General features: G+C 36.7%; 1 protein-coding gene across 1 annotated transcript in view; it reads right to left on the reverse strand.

Moving 5' to 3' along the window:
* The window catches only part of mdn1 (midasin AAA ATPase 1), a 70,774-nt gene that overhangs the window by 22,996 nt on the left and 24,043 nt on the right, over positions 1-23,735 (reverse strand). Inside the window, exons 25-62 of the mRNA XM_087298163.1 lie at positions 22,635-22,843; positions 22,330-22,476; positions 22,107-22,248; positions 20,539-20,673; positions 20,001-20,139; positions 17,959-18,097; positions 17,710-17,840; positions 17,004-17,139; positions 16,750-16,879; positions 16,401-16,658; positions 15,529-15,726; positions 15,219-15,427; positions 14,939-15,061; positions 14,613-14,810; positions 14,405-14,512; positions 13,869-14,057; positions 13,703-13,792; positions 13,051-13,314; positions 10,861-11,125; positions 10,180-10,339; positions 9,278-9,394; positions 8,949-9,157; positions 7,918-8,066; positions 7,625-7,824; positions 6,737-6,963; positions 6,509-6,622; positions 6,102-6,231; positions 5,646-5,752; positions 5,379-5,512; positions 5,141-5,301; positions 4,933-5,053; positions 4,400-4,616; positions 4,074-4,314; positions 3,137-3,263; positions 2,616-2,780; positions 2,281-2,495; positions 1,411-1,798; positions 637-749 (exon numbers count right to left, since the gene is read on the reverse strand). Of these exons, the coding sequence (XP_087154289.1) occupies positions 637-749; positions 1,411-1,798; positions 2,281-2,495; positions 2,616-2,780; positions 3,137-3,263; positions 4,074-4,314; positions 4,400-4,616; positions 4,933-5,053; positions 5,141-5,301; positions 5,379-5,512; positions 5,646-5,752; positions 6,102-6,231; positions 6,509-6,622; positions 6,737-6,963; positions 7,625-7,824; positions 7,918-8,066; positions 8,949-9,157; positions 9,278-9,394; positions 10,180-10,339; positions 10,861-11,125; positions 13,051-13,314; positions 13,703-13,792; positions 13,869-14,057; positions 14,405-14,512; positions 14,613-14,810; positions 14,939-15,061; positions 15,219-15,427; positions 15,529-15,726; positions 16,401-16,658; positions 16,750-16,879; positions 17,004-17,139; positions 17,710-17,840; positions 17,959-18,097; positions 20,001-20,139; positions 20,539-20,673; positions 22,107-22,248; positions 22,330-22,476; positions 22,635-22,843 (6,505 nt within the window). The remainder of the gene's footprint in view (positions 1-636; positions 750-1,410; positions 1,799-2,280; positions 2,496-2,615; positions 2,781-3,136; positions 3,264-4,073; positions 4,315-4,399; positions 4,617-4,932; positions 5,054-5,140; positions 5,302-5,378; positions 5,513-5,645; positions 5,753-6,101; positions 6,232-6,508; positions 6,623-6,736; positions 6,964-7,624; positions 7,825-7,917; positions 8,067-8,948; positions 9,158-9,277; positions 9,395-10,179; positions 10,340-10,860; positions 11,126-13,050; positions 13,315-13,702; positions 13,793-13,868; positions 14,058-14,404; positions 14,513-14,612; positions 14,811-14,938; positions 15,062-15,218; positions 15,428-15,528; positions 15,727-16,400; positions 16,659-16,749; positions 16,880-17,003; positions 17,140-17,709; positions 17,841-17,958; positions 18,098-20,000; positions 20,140-20,538; positions 20,674-22,106; positions 22,249-22,329; positions 22,477-22,634; positions 22,844-23,735) is intronic.

The following is a 23,735-nucleotide window of genomic DNA, read 5'->3' on the forward strand; positions in this document are numbered from 1 at the left end:
TCCCTGCATACAAACACAGAAAACTGACATATCTGTGTAGACGACCGTAAAAATAAGGGGGCATTTTCATGTTCATATTAGTAGAAAAAGAATTTTTTTCATGTTGATACTGACAGAAAAAAAATCTAACATTCAACCAATAAATCCAACATTCATGCAAATTTTTGTATAAGCAGTAAAAACAGGAGTATTTTGCAGTTTTGGTTAGTAAAGGCTGATAACTGATAAGGTACAGCCCCAATATCTTTTGTATGCACACACATTCGCAGAGTAAGCTGTAAAACATAGACCTGAGCAAAAAACTATTAAAATACCCAATATAAGTTAATAATAGCTGATCATCTCTAATATCGACTGATATGTTCCTGATATCTACAGTAGCACAAACAGTTAAATATCCAATATTGGTTTGTACAGGGTGAAAATCTAATATGGTACTGATATAGAATGCAATGTATTATGTAAATGTGTATAATAGGTTTTAAATAGAAATTGAACATAAATTTATTTGATATAAAATTATATTTTCTTAACATATTTATTACGGCCAACTATTTTATATAATACTGGTATTTTCTGCATCTGTATAAACCTATGTGACAATTTGTAAGAGAAGAATTCTGAACGTTTCATTACCTAATGCGAGGATGTTGGAAGTTGTCGGTTGTGCTACTCTCTTCAAGCTCCGCCCCTGTAAGCAGCTGTGAGGAGAGACTCCGCCCTCTCCACTCCTCCTGTAGCAAAGCAAGCTGAAACACACAAAGACATCTCAAGTTGATCTGGATTAAGTTTCAAGTCTGAGTCAACTTTTATTTCAGTATGTTGACATTTCCAACAGACACAAAATATAGAGTAGGAGGTGGGGCTTATTTTTGGGCTTTTCCTGTCTTCATATACATGTAAATTTAAGTATTTATTTAGCGGATTGCATAAAAGTCAATGGAAATGTGTTATAAATGTCAAGAATGACATGTGTTTGCTGCATCTTCTACACAAGTTAAAAAAATTCAACTGTTAGATTTAAAATTAGATTTTGCGTGAGGGGAAAAACATCCCACAAATAATCTATAGCAAGTGATTTGACACAGCAGTTAACCAGTTAACCCAGTATAAAGTTTGGATGGGTATGGCTAAAGTAAGTTGGATCAATCCGTCAAACTGACATCATCAGATAAAAATAGCTATTCCAGAGCAAAAGCAAATGCTTAGATTTACCAAATGGAAAGTTTACCAAAACAAAGATTTTTTCAGTAGATTAATTTGCACAGATTATTTGTTCACCTTAAGACAAAAAAAAAAAATGTGCTAGCAAAACAACCATTGTAAATTTACATATCACGTGGACTTTAAAGGTTGCAGTAGATCTCCAGAAACATTACAAAATTAACCCCTTTGCAAAGGCAGTCTCACCTCCTCTTGTGCATAACGGAGCTTATAGGCCCTCTTTACTGCAGGGTCAAAAATAGTTTGTGGAGCCCAAACTTGGATTTGCAGCAGACCCATGTTCACCCAGAAAACTCCAGAACGGGCAAGTTGGATTGAATCCTGTGCCCGGTTGTGTGCAAACTGTGTCAAGCATGTCACTAAGGTTTCCAGAAAGCCCTCTGGAAGCAGGTTTTCAGGCAGGCCTTCTCTGAGGGCGATCTGAATCTCATGGGCAGCACGAATAGGGTCCTGGCCTTCTGTTAGAGCATCGCAGGATTCAGAATAGCTCTCCTGTAAACCTGGAGACAACAGCTCAGAGATCGACTGCAGCTGTTTACGCAACACAAGGCCTTGCAACCTACAGTCAGTTAGTCTATGGAAAGTCAAAGAGAAGAATAAAACAAATCACTACATATCGTACACAATAAAAATAACAATACTTTTTAAAAAATAAAAATATTTACAATATATTCAAGTCTTAGAACGCATTAAAAGTGCAAACTGTTTTTATTGCATATTACTTTGGGCCTTAATAACTCTACTACCTATAACACAGGTCTGCAACTTCTCGCTCCACATGCATTTACTTTTTTTTTTTTTTTAACACAGAAATTATAATTGCTAAATATTATTTACAAAAGTTCAACAGACACTAAATGTATACCAATTTATTGCTTTGAAAAATAAATTTACAATTTCTTACAACAATCTTTATGTTCAAAATTCTCACAAAAAATGTGTATGCATCTCTTCTATGTCGAAATGGAATCAATTATCAAAGTTAATAAATATAAAATAATTACTTAAAAATAGAAATAATTTCAAATAAGCTGAGATACTAAACAGCTTCTATACCTGAAATCAGCAAGTTCATGCATAGTCATATTATCCCAGATAACAGCACTCAGATCCTGTAACTGTCCAGTTCTCTCTCTCCACTCGCCCAGAGTCACCCGTGAGGATGACAGGAAGTGTGACCCTGATGGATCCCACTTTCCGGAAGTATCAGTGCTACTCAGAACACCCAGAATGGAGCGGGACCACACGGCACGACTCAGCATACCAGGACCCTTTACAAAAACAAATATCATATCAAGGGTGCTGTTTTTTTCTTCTTCAAAGAAACAAGCTGTTTATACAAGTTAAAAACATATAAAAATTAATAATGGTTTTACAAAACACAAACACACCGTATCAGAGGGTCCCAGCAGTGATCTGGAGTTGATGTTTTCCTCAGGGTTCAGTGGATTCCACTTGAGCCAGCGCTCGGGGTCAGAGGTCACACTGCCACTCCACATCACTGCAAGTGTCTCCGACAGCAGCTCACACCACACCAGCGGCAGCTCCTCCACAGGCTAGTGAGGGAATTACAACAATCTCTTAGTCACTTGTGCAGCAAAGCAAATTTATTTGTAGGACAAAGCTGTAAAGACACCACCCACTTTAAGAAATGAGGTGGTGAAGAGGCAGCTCAACTGCATTTAAAGAGACAAAAAAGGGCTATCCTTTCATCCAAAAAGGGCATTTACAGTGTGGGGTAAATCATATCTACGGTATTTTGAACTGAACCTTCACAGACAGATTCTACAGACAACTGGGACTTTTAGAATACTGAAATGAGATAATGGGACACATTTTTATGAACTGAAGCTAATCAATAGCCATTTAGAGGTAAAGCACAAACAATTATTAAGAAGGAGATTTAACAGACCCGCTCAGTGCCGAGCAGGAACCAGAGAGGCTGCAGCTGTCTGATGTTCATGGGGGTCGACTGCATACAGAAGCGCAGATGATTGGAGAAAGACCTGCGCAAACTCTCTTCTGCCTTTTTATTGCCTCTGCAAAAAAACAAATGTACACAGCACAGTTTGTGTAAATAAATAAATATTTACAATAAAAAAAGTCATTAACAGCAGTGCGCTACAAATCCCAACTACTTTACAAAATTAAGCGACAATTTCTAGTATTGCAAACTATTAAACACATTTTGTCAACTGAAAAATGTTTAAATCAAAGATGGAAAATATACTAATATACTAAAATGACAAATTAAACAAAATGTTAACACATAATTTTATGATATTAGGTGGCCTACTATCTTTTTGCAAATGAAAATATCTACAAGGTTATATGTTTACTGTGTAACTATTTGAAAATTTTCACAATATTTCCTGCAAGTCTTTTAAATGGCATTATTACTATATTTAAATAAAAAATGCAAATACAAAAACATATGTTAGGTAAAAATATTTAACACCATGATATAAATCATTTTAAATTTCCCTTTGTAAATGTCACTTACCCATCAAAATATTTTTTTTAATATGCACCTATAATATATATTGGTAACACTTTATTTTGATGGTCCATTTGAGTATTAATAGACTGTCTGCTTATTATCTGTTGATACTGACGTTTAACAGCCCTTTAACAGAAATTTAAGCGACTATAAGAAACTTATATGTCTACTCATGCAAGTACCAGTCAACTTACACTAACCCTTACCCCAACCTAACAGTCTACTCATGATCTAATGAGAATTAGTTGGCATGTAGATGCAATGTAACTTCAATTTAACAAATGGACCATCAAAATAAAGTTTGACCAATATATCACTTTAATTATTTAAAAATGAAAGCCCATCATACCCTGATGTGACTGACAGGTACAGCAGGTCTGTGGTGACCTTCATCTGGTTAAGCACCGCCAGCTCCTCAAGTGCAGGCCACAGTTGAGCCCTGCGTGCCAGCTGTAGTAACACCTCTCGGCCTGGTGCAGCACTGTCCCCCACTTCATCCTCCTCATCCTCAGACAGAGAGTCTAGCAGGCCACAGGAAGCCATATGACCCTGCTGCTGATCCACACAGCTTACAAGTCTCTCCAGAATACCTGGACAGAAGGAACACTGTTAAGCTAAGAGGTTTGGCTGGTTGTATGAATGCCAAAAAATATGTCATAAAAATATGCAGTTTACCAGAGGTCTGCGGCTCCAGCAAAAGGTTGGCTTGAAGCACCAGACCCCAAGCTTCCAGCAGAGCCTCTTTGGAGTCAATGCCCATGGCCACACCACGCAGACGAGACACCTCTTGCTTCCATAAGGATGCGAGGCTGTTGTCTAGGCGCAGGTCCCGAACATCCAAAGCCCTGCACAGCACTCGCAGACGGCCTGCACATTCAGCCACAGTCTCTAGCTGGATACAAACATTTTGTTTTTAATTATTTTTCATAGGGCATCTCAGGCTTTTGTAGGAATGTAAGAATTTTCATGTACTAAATGCTTTTTTAAAGGTACCAAATAGTCCATTGATTCAATATGCTAAATTGTTCCGATATCTCAATGCATAAATGTGCATTAAACACTTATATTCAGCAGTCAACATGTGTACGTTGCCTCATTGCAAACATACAAGGCAAACTTTGAAAGATACATTTAAAATTTTAAATATAAATTTGGCTAAAACCTGCAGAATTTTCTGAAATATAAAATTTTACTCTCTGTCACCAAACCTTAAATGGCAGTGGCTTTCCTAATGTCTTCTGAATGCCCTTCAGAGCAGACGCCACAGCGACAGAGCAGGAAAGTGAGTTCTGGATGGCTGTGGAGATGGTGTGCAGTTCCTGTTGGCCTCTGAAACAAACAACCACACATATGAAGATAAATACTAAAGAAGACACTATATGAAGGCATTTTTTTCACATTAAAGCCATTACTCACTCATAATCACTATCCCCCATTAAAAGCTGAGGCAGCCGCAAAATTAAGTTTTTGTGCACCCACTGCCAATGCAGAGAAAGCACACACACACCACGAGGATCCGCAGACAGAGAGTTACACACCAGCCAGAATCGATCCCTCCACTGCAGCAGCTGCAGGATCTGGAGACACAATCACATCATTGTAAACCAGTATAGTTACAGCATGGCTACAAAAAGACATAAAACACTCTTCTGACCTCAAACATGAGGTGGTCAGAGATGTAAGGCTGGCCTGTCTGTACAGCCTGCAGAATGAATGAATCCCACAGGTCAAAGAATGAGCGAAGGTGGACCAACACTGGATGAGGCAGGTGTCCTATGTCCACAGTCCCTATAATGGCAATTATTTAATATGCTTGGTTAAAAGCAAACTGGAATTTTATAATTTATGTCAAAAAATGCATTTATAAATGTCTCCTATTATCAAAAGTGTATTTTAAACGGCTATGAAAGTGTGTTTGTACCTTTGGAGAAGGAAGTGGCCAGTCTAAGGGCACTGTTATGTGGTGAAGAGTTTCCATCTGTGCTGTTAATAGCAGCTCTCTCTTCTCGGTCCATCAACAACATGATTCTGTTATAACATAAAACATATTAGTTCATAATTGGACTACTGTTCTAAATTTTGGGCCTACGAAGATGGATTAAATGATCTAGTACAATGGTACAAATATTTCTACTTAAATTAAGCTCATAACAGTTGAAACTAAATTCATAAATAGTTTTTAGCAAACATATTTTTTCTTGTGTAGCAAATAGTCATATATGAATGGTTGCTGAAGGGTCATGTGACACTGAAGTCTAGAGTAACGATGCTGAAAATGATTTTCATTCCATAACAAGAATAAACCCAACCCCAAACTCAGCAGTCATGTTTAATATACAGTATACAGCTATTGTATTTATACAGAATGAGAAATAACCTGTTTGCAACAGCATTGAGGGCTTCCATAAACTCCATGTATCTCTCCTCATCCTCAAAGTTGCAAGTGTTGGCCAAGATGTCCAAGTACTGCTTATTCCAGCGCATATCTACCAGAATCCTGTAATCATCTGACAAAGAAAAAAGTTGAATGAGTTAAACAGGTTTAGTGTATGATGTTTCTTTAACTCTCGCTGAGAGTTACTCTGTTTTTGTTTGAGTTTTGTAGATGTATTGTCATTAATACTGTGATAATTTACATTGTTAAAAGTATTATTATAATATTATCATAGACAACAGCAAAAAAAAAAAAAAAACTTTTATGTTTGCATAAAAAGATCATACATATTTACTAAAAAGTAAAGAAAATGTAAACTTCATCTTTAAAATGTATCTTTAAGTATGTACCTGTGCTGTGTGGCTGCAAGAGCTCTGCAAGACATTTGCCTTTCCCGATGAGTTTGCTGCTGAATATGGCCTTTAGCGCTGTGCATCCAGCCTCCAACAGCATCAAAGCTGTATCTGCAAGGAGAAGTAAGATCTCAGGAGTTGGATAGTTAAGCAGTCAAGTGCTGTGACTACATAAGTAATACTAAACACATTAACAAGGCAATTATTTTCCCTTATGCAGCCTACCTGGTGCATGTTTGTATGTTTTGGTAAGGTGGGAAATCCAGCTGGTTCTAAGTACCCAGTCACTGTGAGAAGCTCTTTCGGTCAGTATTTTAACTGCAGTCGGGAGAAGAAGCAGGGCATTCTCAGCCCCTCCATCCAGTCCTCCACCTCCAGAAAACTGTAGCCCATCCAGTACAGCACCGCTCTGCATCGCCCTCTGCAGGTCAACCAGACTCAGTGGACGACTCCTAAATCAATTAAAGACAATAAAACGCTTAACAAATAAACAAATAAATATCTACACAGAAAGAAAAACTCAACTGAAGCTAGGAGATTGTTTTAAATCAACTTAAAAACATTGAAAGTTAAAAAAATAAATACATTGTTCTTACACGAGTATAAATATTAGGACAAGCTCATTAAAGGCACAGTATGTCTTTTTGACACTAGAGAGGGTGTATTCCTCACAAACAAAAGCATATTTTGATGCTGATTAGTGTGGAATCATAGGAGTTGTGGTTTCCATTACATACTAAGAGAAATCATGTCCATGGATGAGCTAAAGTTTTCAAAAATTAAAATCATGGTTGCATTAAGCATGCTGAAAGCTGTCAAAGTGAAAAAAAAGACTGTGGATAAGAGACAAGCATGATGTGGCCTGAAAGTAGGGAAGCTTTTGTTATGACACAGTCGACTTATATAACCCCGTTCTCTATAAACCAAATCGGAAAGTGGGAGTGTATGACATCATTAGCATGGCCATACAGGAGGATACGGTCCGTGTCACTAGTAAAAATTCTGTTGTAGTATTTTTTGGAATTTTTTAATGAAATAAATTGTTCATACTTTGCCTTTAAATATAATAAAGTGGCGATAATGAGATTAAAAATTATACAGTGTAGTTCTGACCTTTTTCCATACAAGCTGAGGGTATTTAGGCAGTACAGGAGGACCTGACCATCTCTCTGAACACTAGAGAAACACGAGTCCTCTGTGCACATGAGCGCTGAAGGGATGCGGTCTGGCCAAACGCCTGCACACAACAACCCACTGCCCCAGTCCTCAGAGTCCAGCACTGCCAACTGCCTCTCTATGACTTCCTGTGCCAGCTGAGAGAAAGAGAGAGGTGGGTTAGATCAGACATAATTAAAAAATTCTGGCATCATTTATCTTGTCGCTGTTTATGAAAAATGACAGCGAACCTGCTGGTTAGCGATGGTGCGCTGGCAGAAAGCATAAGCCTCTCCACAGGCGTGCAGAAGAGCACTGGGCAGATCCACTCCTCTCTGGAGCTGACCAGACAACAGTGACGCAGCATGAAGAAGAGAGGACATGGAGGACGCAGGAGAGTCTAGAAAATGGTAGAGATAGAATATCCAAATAAACATATTTAAAATATCCATTTCTTTCCTCTGTTCAACAGAAAACAAGATGATCTGAAAAATGTTGAAAAAAGCAGCCGCTGACATCCACAGAAGGAACAAAAAAATACTATGAAAGCCAATGTCTGTTTTTTCCAACATTTTTCAGTATATCTTGCTTTGTGTTCAACAGAAGAAAGAAACTAAAACAGGTTTGGAACAAGTTGAGGATGGGTAAATGATGGCAGAATTTTCCTTTTGAGTGAACGATCCCATTAAATTTTGTCTGTTTACTTAAAAGCAATCTATCCATCCAGCCATTTATATATCCACCAGGCAAGGCTTTTTTTTAAATCTAGTTTAGTCTGATGTACCAAACACTATAGAATACAGAAGACATGTCACTCGTATTGTTTTGAATGGAGACAAGTGTAACTGTCAATATGGCAAATGAAGCCCGCCTTCTAGTACAGGAGCCATAAAGACTGACAATACTCCGAGGGAGGGGCTCGGACCAAACGTGAGTTTCTGCAGATTTTGTGTGATTCCAACATTTAGAAATGAAACTAAAAAGACAGTTGTTGTTTAGTTACATTGGTGAATTCTAAAATGAAATTCAATTATAAGCTTGACAAGTAGTTTTAGAGAATTTGATGTTTCCCCATTCAGATAGAATGCCCAAGCATACTGCCCGAGAGGCGTTTCAAAGATGGCCGGCGAGTGAAATGACTTGCCTTAAAAGGACTTTGGATGTATTAAAAAGTATCATAAAGAGTAGGTAAAACTAAATGGACATATTAAACAAAATCCATAAGAAAATACAGTAAAGGCACAACATCAATATTAAGTTTGTGAACTCATCACAGACGCACCCCATATGGTCTTCTTGATTTCTGAATGAATGGAGATGAGCAGGTCACACACACAGTCTCCTGTTACGCCCAGGGTGTGTAAAACCATCTTCAGATCCAGAGTATCCCAGCAAACGCCTTCATGCTCGCCAGGGATGTAGATCTCAACACCACGGTTCCTCATGGCTCGGGAGATTTCCCCGTGTGTGGGATCCATCGTGAGGAACAACCTGGAACACAAAAGTAAACCAGAATTGAGCAAAAGTTTTTCTGATGCATATTATGACATGTCAAAATGAGGTTTCAAAATGTTTGATGAGAAATACTGTCAGTTCAGGCTTTGAATATACCTGAAGTTAGGGTGGGGGGTGATAGTGGGCGTCGTTCCATCAATAATCCCTCGTTCATTTATGGTTAAAGACCCACCGGGCTCCAAAAGAGCATTGAGTCGATCCAACACTGAAGGGCTGAAACATAAACAGTTCATTTAGGGCTTTGTTTACAGCTGTAAATAAAATGATGGTTCACTCACAGTTTAAATTGTTAAAATTGAGTCAACCTACACTAGTCACAAACATGTTTGAGTTTCTTTTTCTTTTTTGAACACAAAAGATTTTATTTGGAGAAATGTTGGAAACCTGTAACTATTGACTTCCTGAGTATTTTTCCCTTCCATGTAAGTCAATGATTATTACATTTATTTTGTGTTCAACAAAAATAGGACAATCATAAAGATTTGAAACCACTTGAGGAAAAGTAAATGTTAGGTAAACGTTTATTTTTGGGTGAACCATACCTTCAAGATGCATTTTCATCAGATCACAAATGGGTGATAAAAATACAGAGTAGCTGGTCTCATAAAAAGCTTTGTAGACTTCCAGAGCTAGTCATAAAAGCATTTGCTCTGACAATAGTGACAATACTATTAATAGACAATACTATTAATAGACAATAGTTTATAGTGTAAACACTAATGTTATTAAATATATTGTCCCTAAATACAAAATCATTGTCATCAACTATTTTTCATTCACTTGCTTTCCCAGATTTTTTTTTAAGCTTTCAAGTAATGTGCGTAATAACAACAGATGGCTACATGCCAGTCACTGAATCATTTACTAAACTGATTAAAAAACACACTGAAACGAGCCAAAATGTTTTTATTAAAATATTGGTCCATACATTTATCAACAAACTAAGAGGCTCCACTAATAGCATACTTAGAATTTGATTAAAGATAATAACATCTGACCTGCAGAAGTTGACATTGTCCATGAGCAACCAGTCTCCAGCCTGCAGCGCTTGAACTAACGTCCCATCCAGCCACTCAAAGCCACCATGAGTCCAGCCATCTTGCATCTGTGCCAAACGCTCCTTCAGTAGAGTGAAGTCCATCTGCAGCTTTGACATATCTGCACAACAGGAATTATGACACTTAATGTCATGTTTTAATAAAAAGTAAGGTTTTTTTTTTTTTTAAATAATTAAATTGATTTCATATGTACAAATTCAAATTTTACAATTAAATTTTTTTAATGATAATACAAATTTTTAACATTTGTTATTTAAATGTAAATCAAAAGACTGTCTGATGAAAAGCCGGGTGGCTCGAAACGTTACACGCTCTGTGTCAGCCTTTTTAATTTAATAAATTTGTATTTTTGGAGCCTTGGTGTTGCCGCCTTTGATTTACATTTAATTTGCACTTTTTGCGGTTTTGGCTGAGCACCCAATTAAGAGAGATGTGCGTGCTTTTGTACAGTTTTTTCATAACATTTGTTATTTAAAATAAAAAATAAACACATTTATACTTATTTGTAAAGCTAGTTAAAAATTGTTAGGTCAATAATTTTCCTGTTGACAATTCAACTAAAACGAAAAACAGTCACAGAAAACTATTCAAACTTGCAAGGCAAACTATAGGTGTCCTGACCTGTGAAGACCTTGAGTTTAGTGTTGAGTTTGTGCAGCAGAACAATGATGACCTCCAGTTTGTTTAAAGCCTCAAATGTGAGCTGGCCCTCAGTGGTGTCTAGCCCCTCCTCTCTCAGCCATCGGCGGAAAGTGCTCCAGGTGCTTAACAGAAACTCAGTGTCCTGCACTGCTCCGTCAAGTGACATCAGCCCTCGCCTGGTTACCATGGCAACAACATAGTCCATGCTTTCCAAGACCTGCTGCCAGGGTCGTATGATGTCCACCTAAAAAAAAAACAAAAAAAAGATTATAACATCAAGTTAATAGATGGAGTGCAAAACACTTAATTAATTTTAGGTGATACATTTTTGGGGGAATCTGCCCTACATTGTACTTGTATTGTACTTATTACAGTACAATCTGATAAAGCTGTAATCGGTCATAAAAATTAGGCCCAAAAGGACCCGAGCCCGACAGAATTCGGCCCGAGCTTGATTGACAGCTTTATAAAGCCTGAACCCGTTTATAGCCGGACATCATTCAAATGTGCACATGCACACAGATCTTTTGCCTTTTTTCAAGAATGAGTAATTTGTTTTAACATAGTTTATTCATAAAAAGCGTAGGCTATAGGCCACTTGAAAGTTGGAACAAAAAAAAAAGTCCTCTGTAACATCTTAACATCTCAGCACTAAATAGGGCTAGGTACATACACTTAGCCTTTAAATTGGCCAACACACCAATGAAATGAAGTCTTTCTTAACAAATTAATTTAAAATAAATTCTTAATTATGACGGGTATTTGGCAATAACGAAATTAAGATAAATACTCTACGGGATTTGTTTCGCCCCTTCTCTTTACAATCTGGCCTTAGGGTGAAGCTGAATATTAAAAGAATAGCCTATGCCAACATTAGCCTGTATAATCTGTCTACATTATGCTTTTATGGTTTAATTATTATTTATTTATAATTTAAAAACCATTTACTCACCGAAATTAGGCTATGTGTTTTTGTGGAGGAACTTCATTGAATGCACTGTAAATGGTTTTAGAGGAGTCCTGCGCTCAGAATGGTGGGTCCAGCAGCACCGAACACCCTTTCACTGATGCTGCTACAGGCCGAGATGCATAGTTCTGATCTGGCTAATTTTGCAAGTTTTTGGTAGGTTTGTTTGTTTATCTTCTACTAGCCAAGAACATCCTTTTATTTTTTTATGACAGCAGTTTCAATGTAGCGAGTGACCTCGGCATCGTCCCTGTCAGCTTGGTGTGCATACATGCCTGTTAGCACTCTACCGTAATACGCAATGTATGCGCGAAATACTTTGGCAGCTAGAATGACCGTTTTTTTTTTGGACTAGCGGCTGGCCTGACCGCAGTAAAAATTCACTCTTTTTGACTTCTCCGTCATCCTTTGTTTTACCTTTGCAGGGATGGATTTTAATGTTGTAAAAATGATTTGATTACTTTCTCGCGGTAATTGAAATGCATCACATGAATATTCATTTACTGGGCAAGGCAAGCCCGGCCTGACCCCATCTGAAATGATAGAAATAAACATCTTAAGCTCTACAAACTTATAATTTTAATAATAACTTATAATTCTGAAGACAATTTTTTACCTTTTACTCCAGACAATTGTATTAAACCTAAAAAAATTAGGTTATGTTAATTTAATTATTATAATTAATTAATAATTAATTAGGTTATGTTAATCTTCTTTTATCTTATGCACATTAGATATAGTAAACACGCAAATGTTCAAAAAACAAATGATGTGTGTTTTTTGGATATGTTAACAGACCTTTATTAAATGAAGTAATAATAATAATGATAACAAACCCATGCCTAATAAATCAAGTAACTTCAGGTCAAGATGTTCTTTGACCTTTGCCATTGCATTTTTGTTTTCCAACTTAAGCTAAACCTTTGCATGTCTGAATGACAAATAACACAATAATTATAGACACATTATACTGTAGAATGATTCAATCTAATCAAATTTTTATTTTTGGGCATTTTATTTTTTCATGGCTACTTTTACTTTTTTAATTCTAAAACTAAAAAGTACAATTTAAATATGTACTTTAAAAAAAAGTTAAATGAATGTTTTTCACTCAGCATCAATACTTTCCTTGATTATCATTATTGACTATTTTTTACACCCCTGGTTATAAAACAATTGAACACAATGGTATTTTAACTGACCTGCTCAAAGCCACCCAGCAGCTCGGTTGTGTCCATTGCGCTATTCATGGCCATGACCCTCAGTCTGTGTCCTGTTAACAGTGCCAGCAGATGCACTAGGCTGCTCTTTCCACTCGCAGTGGGACCCACCAATATGACCATCCAACCCATCTCCACACACTTCATCAGAGCCTCCAACGGACGCAAAGAATGATGGGTGATCGACAAAGGAGGATCCAAAGCAATAGGTGCCCCTCCACTACGCTGCAGGACTGAGTAACCCAACTGCATATGGGTGATAGAAAGGTGTTTCTTTAGACTTATAATTCCATTTTATTTAATAGACAAAGTACATTAGTGTAGATTAACAAATATATTTTTTTTCCTGAAAATCTCTGTTTACCCAATATTTTAAGACTTAATAAGAAATAAAGTATAATAATATGTTAATAATATCTTAATGTATTTTACTCTATTGTGTTACAGAAAAGATTAGAGTAAAAAAACAATATAAAACAAGAGAAAACATGAATATACTATTATTGTACTATATGATATTGCATGACAGTTTTAAAGAGACGTTATGTAAATATCCAATGTTTTCAAAAAACAATAAGCATTAAGAAAGTATATAATTTGTTATTCTAAGTGTTATAATAAAATTCTGACCAACCTGCAGGTTGAGTGGTGTGATATGAAACTGTCTGGAGCCCATGTAAGGCTCAAAGTCTTCTCCAAACACTTTCCTGAACACTGCTAACACCTGAGGATAGATTATTTATTATAGATCAGAAGGCTTATATTTATGTCTTCTTGATAATCTTCATGATCATGACTACCTGGGCCTTGTCTGCTTCAGTCCTCATGCGATCTGCATACACAAGTCCAACATGCTGTCCAGGGTTGAAGAAGCCTGGTGATTGGTCAGTTTGCATCAGCTGACACCAGCGGAACAGGTCACGGAGATTAAATTCCCATGGTCCTCCTCTTTGTCCCCATTTCCTGTCAACCATTACTTCTTGGACAAGCTTAAGAAACAAAAAAGTATGCTTAAATATGCAAAGGAGAAATTATCCAATTTATTGTTTTTTTTTTATCAGTATACATTTCTGGCACAAAAATTTAGAAATATATTTTCACATTTTTTGTGGAATAATACATAATCAAAGAAATTATGCCAGAAAATAATTTGTCTTCAGAATATAGATGTGAAAAAAATGTTTAAAGTTTGGCCTAATTGCTTCTGAAGTGGAGATACTTGGACGAAAACAAACACAAAACCCCAAACGGTTAAAATCTCAAATGCGACATTTGCATTAAAAAAAGGTGTTTTTGACTACGTCTTGCCTTAAAAGTGCAAAACAAAAATACTTACCCGGTTGCTAAATTGGACCATTTTTGAGATGATTGCATTGTCGATGTTAGGAAAGATGGAGTCCCCAATAAACTGCATGTCTTCATTGGTTAGTGCATCCACATAAACCTGAGGAAAATAAAAGAATGCAGATCCATGCATGCTGGTCTCTTATCGTATATTGTTCTTTAAGACAGAAGAGAAAATATTCAAATGACAAAAAGGTTACCTGAGTGAACCTGTTAAGGAAGGACTTGGGAAGGCCTTTGCGCCCTCCTCCCTGTGTAAAAGGATTTTGGCAGCCAAAGATCTTGGTCTTCTCTTGCTGAACGTGGAAGCGCATGCCCAGCTCTGGGATATAGATCTCAGCACGATGGTCAAAGCATGCGTTAAGACCTTCCAGAACTGACTGAGAGGCAAGATTCAGCTGAGCAGATGAGAGGGATAGGATTAACCAACAGTCTTCTACCAAATCAGCTAATTCTACCCAATAACATTTAAGATTTGGTTAGTTATAAACAGGGTTATAAACATTCAATCAAACATTTTATGCACCTCATCTAGAACGATCCAATGTCCAGCCTTCAGTCCAGCAAGTAAGGGGCCATCACGCCATGCAAACTCCCCTCCTTTCCCACCTTCTACTGGCAGATCTGTCCCAAACAGATCGGTTACATCCTGTGCAGAGAGAAAACAGTATGATTAACACACTACTGAAATCTATACACTAGTTAAACACTACTAACTATACACTACGTGATCTAAAACTGATGAGAAATCTAATATAATATTTGTATATGTCAATATTAGTGTTTGGCTAATTTCTTTGACATACGGTTTGTTCAGAAAGGTTGATCCTGACAAGATGGTTCCCAGAAGCCTTGGCAAGGGCAGCAACCAGGCTAGTCTTGCCCACTCCAGGAGAGCCCTCAAGCAGTATGGGTCTCTGAAGCTTCAGTGCCCGCAGAATCCTCTGGGCATTCACTGCAGTGGTGCCCGCACTCAGAGCATAGTCCGACAGACTTCTGCCTTCACTCTCGGAACCTGGGGTAGATTAAGTATTAGGAGATTCCAAATGAGTAGCACTTTATTGGACAGTCATCTTAGATGACTTTAAATAATTAATTGTCTCTGTAAATTCTCACCAGCAGCAATATAGAAGGGGTCGATGCCAAAGAACCCTTCACCCCACTGGGGCTCTCTGGAGACGCTGGTGTTGTAGACTCTGATAGCTTCCTGCATCTCCTCATCCAGCTCTGTTATTCTGCTTAGTCTCTTCTCCAGGTATTCCAGACTCAACTTGCGTGCCACCAGTGCATTCTCTGCTGCTGACACTGTGGTTCCTGGTACCAAGAACATAAAAAAAAAAACAGTGCATAAAGAAGATATAGGTTTTTCTCAATAGTATAGAAATAATAAAGGAAGAAATAATAGACCGGAATCTTGTGCCAATGAAATGTTTGGGGTCTGTAAGATTGCCTTCTTTAGAAAAAAAATGTAAAAGTCCTACTACAAAATAATTGAAAGTGACAGTAAAATATTTACCTTTCAAATAAATGTTTGTAACTTTATATTCATCAAAGAATCCAATGTAAAGTAAATGATTGTTACCGCAAAATCATTAAGAAGATCAACATTTTTCAGAATTTTCTAATACGATAAAATATTTCTTGAGTATTAAATTAAATATTACACTGATTTCTGAAAGAGAGTGTTGACACTAAATGCTAAAGTAATAATGCTGAACATTGAGGATTCACATTACAACAGATTACATACAAATAGGTCAAAAGACTTTTTTTAGATATATTGTAATAATATTTTAATAATAATTTAGGTATTTTGTAATAATATCTAACAATATTATTATTGTTTTATGAAATAAATTGATAGAATAAATCTTACAGACCCCAAGATTTTAAACAGTGGTGCAATAAGGCCTTTGTTTAATTGCATAAATACCTTTACTAGTGTAGATATGTACCACACTAAGGCAGCATAAAACCTATGCTCTCACCTGAACCGATTCCATCCACATACACGAGGCAAGCTGCATGAATAAAGGCTGTTACGGTGTCAAGTTTTAGGTCCCAATCCGGCTCCTCCTCTTCCAGCTCCCCCATGGTCATAAAGCCATCCTCGTCGCGCTCACAAACAGTGTTCATGAAATTAACCCATGACAGAATATCTCGCACACTTAAAATACAACGCCGACCAAACTCCTGATTGGTCAGCCAGTCGATGAAGTCTAGCATGAGCTCTGCTATGTCTTTACCTGAAATGGAAAAAGAAGCAATGATATGTGACTGAAACAGTACAGGTGAACAATAATAATCCAATCAGATTAAAATATTCTAGAGGCTCACCTTGGTGGTCATGCTGGTCCAGAGATAGCCCAGGCCGCAGGTTATGTTGGATGATCTGTATTAGATCATTGCGACTGTTGCTCTGGGGGCACCAGATCTCTGTGAATCGGTTCCTGAGTGCTGGAGACAGCTGTATATATGCAAACACACTGGTTTCTTCATTGCAAACACTAGCACTAACACAATCAATAGAGAATTTAACTTTGTATTTAACTTTCTATAACCTCAACATTTTTGTTTTGCCCTGTACTGACCTCTTTCTTTCCAAAATCACCTCCAGGGTTCATGGTGGCCACAAGACGGAACTTGTTCCCTGCAATAATGAGCTCAACCTCCTCATCTCCACTGCCTTTCTCTGCCAGCACCAAAGATTTTTCAGGCTCCAACACACTGCACAGAACACACAGACGGCAGCATAATGACCTCAGACATTTGATTCACTGATGCAGAATTTGTTTGTGGTGGTACTTTGGTTGATTTAGACCCGTCAAGGAGAAATAAATATGATGCCAACCACAATTAGGGAGCAAAAAGTCTGTCTTCATTAGTGATTAATTTAAAAGTAATTGTCATATTTGCTAAATCTTAAAAATACAGGGATTTTTTTTAAAATCAATCTATTTGTAGATAAAAAATATTCAAATGACCTATAATTAGTGCCATTCTACTGCACTTTAATAGGAATTCATCACACAGTGAATCAAGGAATGTTTTTGTTTTTATTATTATTTTGTTTTTTGACCAAGTGAGTGTTAACTTGCGTACCCTTAAAACAACAATTACAATATCGTCATAGACATTTTGGTTCTTTATTTTGCCATACTGTCATGCCATCTCTATTACTTATACAAAGACACAAAGTAAAAAAAGAAGACTTTTTAAATTTTTCTTAAGCTAAACGGATTAGAAAAAGGCTTCAAAATGCAAGCATGACAGCGCAGTACGAGTGTAACTTCACACCTGTTGAGTCTCTCCAGCACTGAGTCATCTGCCAGTGAGATTTCATCCATCAGAAACACTCCGTCCTGCTTCATCGCCAGGATCAGTGGCCCATCATGCCATTCAAAAAGACGACCATCCTCCGCATCAGCCTGACACATATTGAAATCATTTGAAATTAAATACAATATTTAATAAACAAGTAAGCTGACAGTAATCTGATTTTTAAACTGAAACACTCATTTTTAGACTCCACAATGTGAATATTACCTGTTGTGTTCCCGTGTGACGGACTGGACGAAGGCCACCCAGAAAGTCTGATGTCTCCATATGCAAGTGGCAGTTCAGGGAGAAGAATTTCTGTCCAGCCAGTGCGGCAAACAGCTGACAGATGGTGGTCTTACCACACCTGGAGGAGCACAGAGAGTCATGTGAACCCAATGAACTTTAGTCATCTTACTAATTATTATAGTAATAAATCATGTTTTTAAGAACATTTTTATTTCCTGTCCTGGCACATTTTTGTATTGAAACAGATGCTAAAATATTTTATTGCTAAATGGCAGGTGGTATTAGTTTATTGGTTTTTAATAGGAATTTCTGGCAGAAAACAGTATCATTGCTTGTATTACTGTGCACCACTCTCAGATGAGCACACAGCTTAACAGCTTAGCATTTTAGTGTTTTGGCTGTAATTGTCATTAAGCAATGCTATACAGCAATGTTTCTTAACCACGTTTCTTGAGGACCACCAACACCGCATGTTTTGGATGTCTCTTTTGTCTGTCATGCCCATTACAGGTCTTTCAGTCTCTGTTAATGAGCTGATTATCTGAATCAGGTGTGTTAGGTGGTTGTTGCTAAATCAGATACGATTGTGGCCGGAAGTTAACAAGAATTATCTATATACTTTTTAAAATTTGCCATTTATTGTTTTTTTATTAACGTCTACCCTCACGCCAACCCTAAACCCAACCGTCACAGTAATGTAAAAACAGTGGTTGAACCGAGTATTATTTATGTTATCTATTAAATTAAATTTTTTAACGCCTACCCCCACCCCAGCCCTAAGCCCAACCGTCAGTGTACTGTAAAAATACTAATTATTGTTATACACGGTCATAAAAAATTCTGCTATATTGATGTGCATATCGCACTTCCGGTCGGCTGCGTATCTGATCTAGACTTTGTTTGGTGAAGGAGACATGGAAAATGTGCAGAACTGGTGGTCCCACTGGAATGGGGTTGAGAAACACTGCTATACAGTATATGAAATATTGTGCAAGATTTAGGTAATATTAATAATAATTACAAATTACATTTATGTCAAACTTTTCTGGGCATTCATCAAAGTATTTAAAATATGGTGGGGAGGGGGTCTCTTTAAACACTACCAAATGTATAAATTAAGCATTTTAAAATATGACTTTTATTTATTTATTTATTTTTCTAGAAATACTCTTGGAAATTTACTGGGGTTGAAAACCACTTTGTTAAAAAGAGGACACAAATGTAATTATTCATCATTGTTGTATTTATTTGTAGTAAATTTTTAGTTGGACCAAAACCATAAGACACAAAATCCTCATTTCAGTTTCATTTAAATTATTTAAAATGAACATGAGAGCACAGGTAAACTTGGCCCTGAGAAGAAAGGGGGAATGATGGAGATGATAATAATAATAATAATAATAATAATAATAATATTAATAATAATAATACATTTTATTTGTAATGCGCTTTTCTTAAACTCGAAGTGCTACAAGGCAAGATACTAAGAATACAGTAGTGGATGGTTTAGAAATTTCAAATTTAATGTAACCTTTTATTCATTTGTTTTATTGTTAAGCTACAAAAAAGCTAACTGAAATAAATATTACAATTATTCAGATTTAGTTTCAAATGTATGTAATGTCACCTGATGTGTAGAGGACTTTGGTGAGCAAATCACGTCAAAGACAGACTCTGCTTGACTAGTGTATTCAGCATTCACCTCCACTGTGTTTTTAATCGCAAAAAGTTATAATTAAAAAAGTTATCCTGCACTAGTAAATACAATTCAAAGTAATGTTTTCTATTTATTTTTCAACATTATGAAAAAAAATAGGAAAAGACCCATGGCAACTTTAATATAAAATAGTTAAGTATATTTAACTTTGGCCCGCAGCTATCAATGATATTTGGTTTTTGGCCCGAAAAGGTACGAAAAGGTTTGGTCATCACTGCTTTAAATTAATTTCCAATCATCTACTTCAAAACATTAGCAGGTCTGATTACATTCAGGTTCAACCAAGGACTGTGTCACAGCTTACCCCGTGTCCCCAACAAGCAGGACAGACTCTCCGAAACGAAGTGCTCGTCCCACTAGCACAGCCAGTCTCCTCATGCCCTGCGTCCACACCACATGACCGAACTCCTCAGGGACACCCGCAATACTGTTCACAAATGGGCCTGCCAAGTGCCAAGCCATCAATATAACTAACTTAGCCAGCTAAAACAATCAATCTGCCCATTAGTTATACAGTGAGCTAATCATACAGATCTTTAGCTTAGCATCAGAATCAATAATTCAGCACAGAAAAAGACTATGCTGTCTTAAATCATCGGAAAGTATAAAAAAAAGAGCATCACAGGATACAATCGATAAACCTCCATTCAGTGACTATTATATCAGAGCAGGCTGGACGTTGATGTTTTATCATTAAGACATTGTGCCATGCTCCTGGTGTTTGTTTATTTGATAATGCAGTGGAACAACTAACGAGAACAACATTCAACATTACTAATTGAAAGTCATCGACCTGATGTCAGAATGCGGCGGCGTCCATGTGTTTGTGCTTGAAAACTCACTGAACTGCGAGGTGACCTGGCCTTCAGAGAAAAGAGCATCTGGGTTCACCGTCTTTTTGAAATGTTTCTCCAGAATGTTTTGGATGGTGACTGCCTCCTCCGGCTTCCTGACGCGGCCGGCCAACAGCATGTATCCTGAAAGAGTGAACACAGGGATTATTAAATAATGAAGGATTATAGTTAATAATGTATATAATAATTATAGTCACAGTACATTTATGTTTTTTATTCAGCAAGAATGCATTAAATCCTATATTATCACTTTGTTACCAAAGATTTCTATTCCAAATCAGCATTCTTTCTATTCATTAAAAAAAAAAAATTAAACAATATAGTTTTTTCATGATTTTTTCCTGTTAAGAATAATAATAAGCACCGATCTGTCAGAATCATTCATTCTTACCGGCATAGACAGATAAAACTTATTATGTTTGGGTTTAAGAAAAATAATTTGATCTCCCTCATACACTTTTTTCCCCCCTAATTTGCAAATCAGACATTTTGTAAAGTGTAAAATTCCTAATTTAGAACTCTGTGAGAAGTATGGCTTCTCACAAAACACACCTTCTCTCCCTCGAACAATGCAAGAGTCTTTAATGCAAGGCATGGTGGTGGCTAAAGACTAGCGCTTAATAATTGGAATTCACCTTTACCCGCCTCAATCCAAAACTGGATATCTGATATGATATCTGTTATTCGGATGTTTTTAAGGACTAGCTCTATAAGAAAATATTTGGCTACTTGGGGTCAATTTGATTTATTTGACAAATCTATATCTCAAGAGCAACCCAGTGACCCCTCTGAGGTAGAAGTTACATACCCTCTTTAGTTTTGACTGTATGTTTTGTGACTGTTTTTTTGTCTCTTTTCTTTTTTTTTTAAATTTATATTTATAGTACAAGCCAATGTTTGTTCTTGTTCTGCGTGTGCATATAAATAAAAAACCTAGGATAAAAGTAAAAATGCTTGTCGGCGCCAATAGCCTAGTGGTTAAGTGCACCGACATATAGCACCATGGTGCTCAAGGCAACCCGAGTTCGATTCCCGGCTCGAGGTCCTTTGCAGACCCTTCCCCTCTCTCTGCTCTCAATACTTTCCTGTCTGCAACCTCTACTGTCCTTTCCAATAAAAAAAAAAGTGAAAAGCTCCTAAAAATATTACAAAAATAAATAAATAAAAAATAAAACGACAATAAAAACCCTAGTGGCATCAAATATATATATAAAAAAGTAAAAATGCTGCATATTCTGAATTTACAATGGAATTTAGACATTTTTCTTCTTTAATACTATTATTACTTATTTATTTTACTCTTCTTTTAAATGCACTTATTGCACAAAACGTTTTTTGCAATATTACTGTTTTGTAACATTATACAATACTGTACTGGATTATTATAGATAAATAAAATAAAAACCATAAATTAATTTTAACTACTTAAATAAAAATAATACAATTTAAAAATAAGAAATAATATGAAAAAGTGATCTTATATGAGCTAGTTGCCTATTTCATTTGGAATTTGAACATTCTACTCCACGAGTCAAAAGTTTGACATCGGATGTTACCGTCATCAGCCAGATGCTGCAGCCAATCACGCGAGGATTCACTCTGCTCCTCCAGCCTATATCGTTCAGCCCAGCGGAACAGGTCTCTCAGAGTAATGTACCCATGTTTCCCAGCAAACACACTGGATCCTCTACGTAAAGACTGACACAAACACCACCAAACTATAAAACAGAACCACACACTTAAATCTTGTACGACGATGCAACAAAATGAGCTGCACACCTGCAGGTCCTGCATGACCTTGATGAGTTTGGAGCAGTAGGAAGGAGGCAAACTACAGCGCTGATGGAGAATGTTCTCCAGCTCTGAACTGGGCAGCTCATTGAAATGCAGCTCCACAAAACGGTTTCTGAACGCTCGGGACAGAACCTTCACAAAAATTAAAGACACTTGGGTTAATTTATATTTAGATATCATTAATGATGTCAATACTGGCAAATACAGTATTCAGATCCACTTATGTAAAATTGAGTTAAACACACTATTGTTTCACTGTACAATAGATCACAAAGGCAAAACACACAGACCTTTCTGCCCCCATAGAGCCCAGGAGGGTTCTGGGTGGCAAAGAGCATGAATCTGGGATGGGCTTTGACCACTTCCTGTGTCTCGGCAACGAAGAGCTCCCGGTTGTCATCCAGTAATCTATTCAGAGCCTCAAGAACATCAGTGGGGGCAAGATTCAGTTCATCCAAAATGATCCAGTAACCTTTCCGCATAGCATCGATCAGGACGCCTTCAGGGAAAAATCATACGTTGTTTACATGAAAATTTGACACAAACAGAAGGTCAATTTAACACTTAAATAAACAGAGAGAGAGAGAGAGAGAGACAGACAATGCCATACGACACTGCATTGACTGTCTACAATTCAGTAACAAAATGCCATTATCTTATTTTAAGATGGGACCAGCTTGTTTTAAAAATGAATAGTTCTCATTAACAACTGTCAAATCATCAAATATAATTTCAAATGCAATGTAATATGTACACATTCACTCATATTCTTGATAATAATAATAATATTCTAAAATTAAATAAATCATGTTAATAATGCCAAAATAACTATTTAAAATGGCAAAAACCGAAGAAGAATAGTATGCATTACTGAACATGTTTGTTATAAACCATTGGGGATAATTTGGATATTTGTAATACTGGGAAGGTACCAATTTCTATGGAGATTATGGCCTAGCATTAAAGGGATAGTTCACCCAAGATTATACTTTATTAACTCACCCTCAGTAGTTACAAATTTTTATGAGTTTCTTTTTTTCCGTTGAACACAAAGGGTACTTTTAAGAATGTTAGAAACTGGTAATCATTGACATTCATAGTAGAAAAAAACAAATACCATGAATGTCAATGGTTACAAGTTTCCAACATTTTTCAAAATAACCTCTTTTTTGTTCAACAAACAAGATTGTGACAAGTGAATGTTGAGTAACTGAAAATTTTTTCAGTTTTGAGTGAACTATCCCTTTAGAATCGCTGGCAGATCAGGGATCCTTAAATACTTCAGTGTAAGAACCCATTAGTAAGAATATAGACAGAGCAGATATTTGAGAGTGTTGCATTTTGAATGTAACCTATAATGACATGTTTTTAGTATCATATTCCTGTATTTA

Source organism: Danio rerio, chromosome 20 (genome assembly GCF_052040795.2).
Source record: "Danio rerio strain M-AB ecotype USA chromosome 20, GRCz13ab, whole genome shotgun sequence".
NCBI classification, from domain to species: Eukaryota; Metazoa; Chordata; class Actinopteri; order Cypriniformes; family Danionidae; genus Danio; species Danio rerio.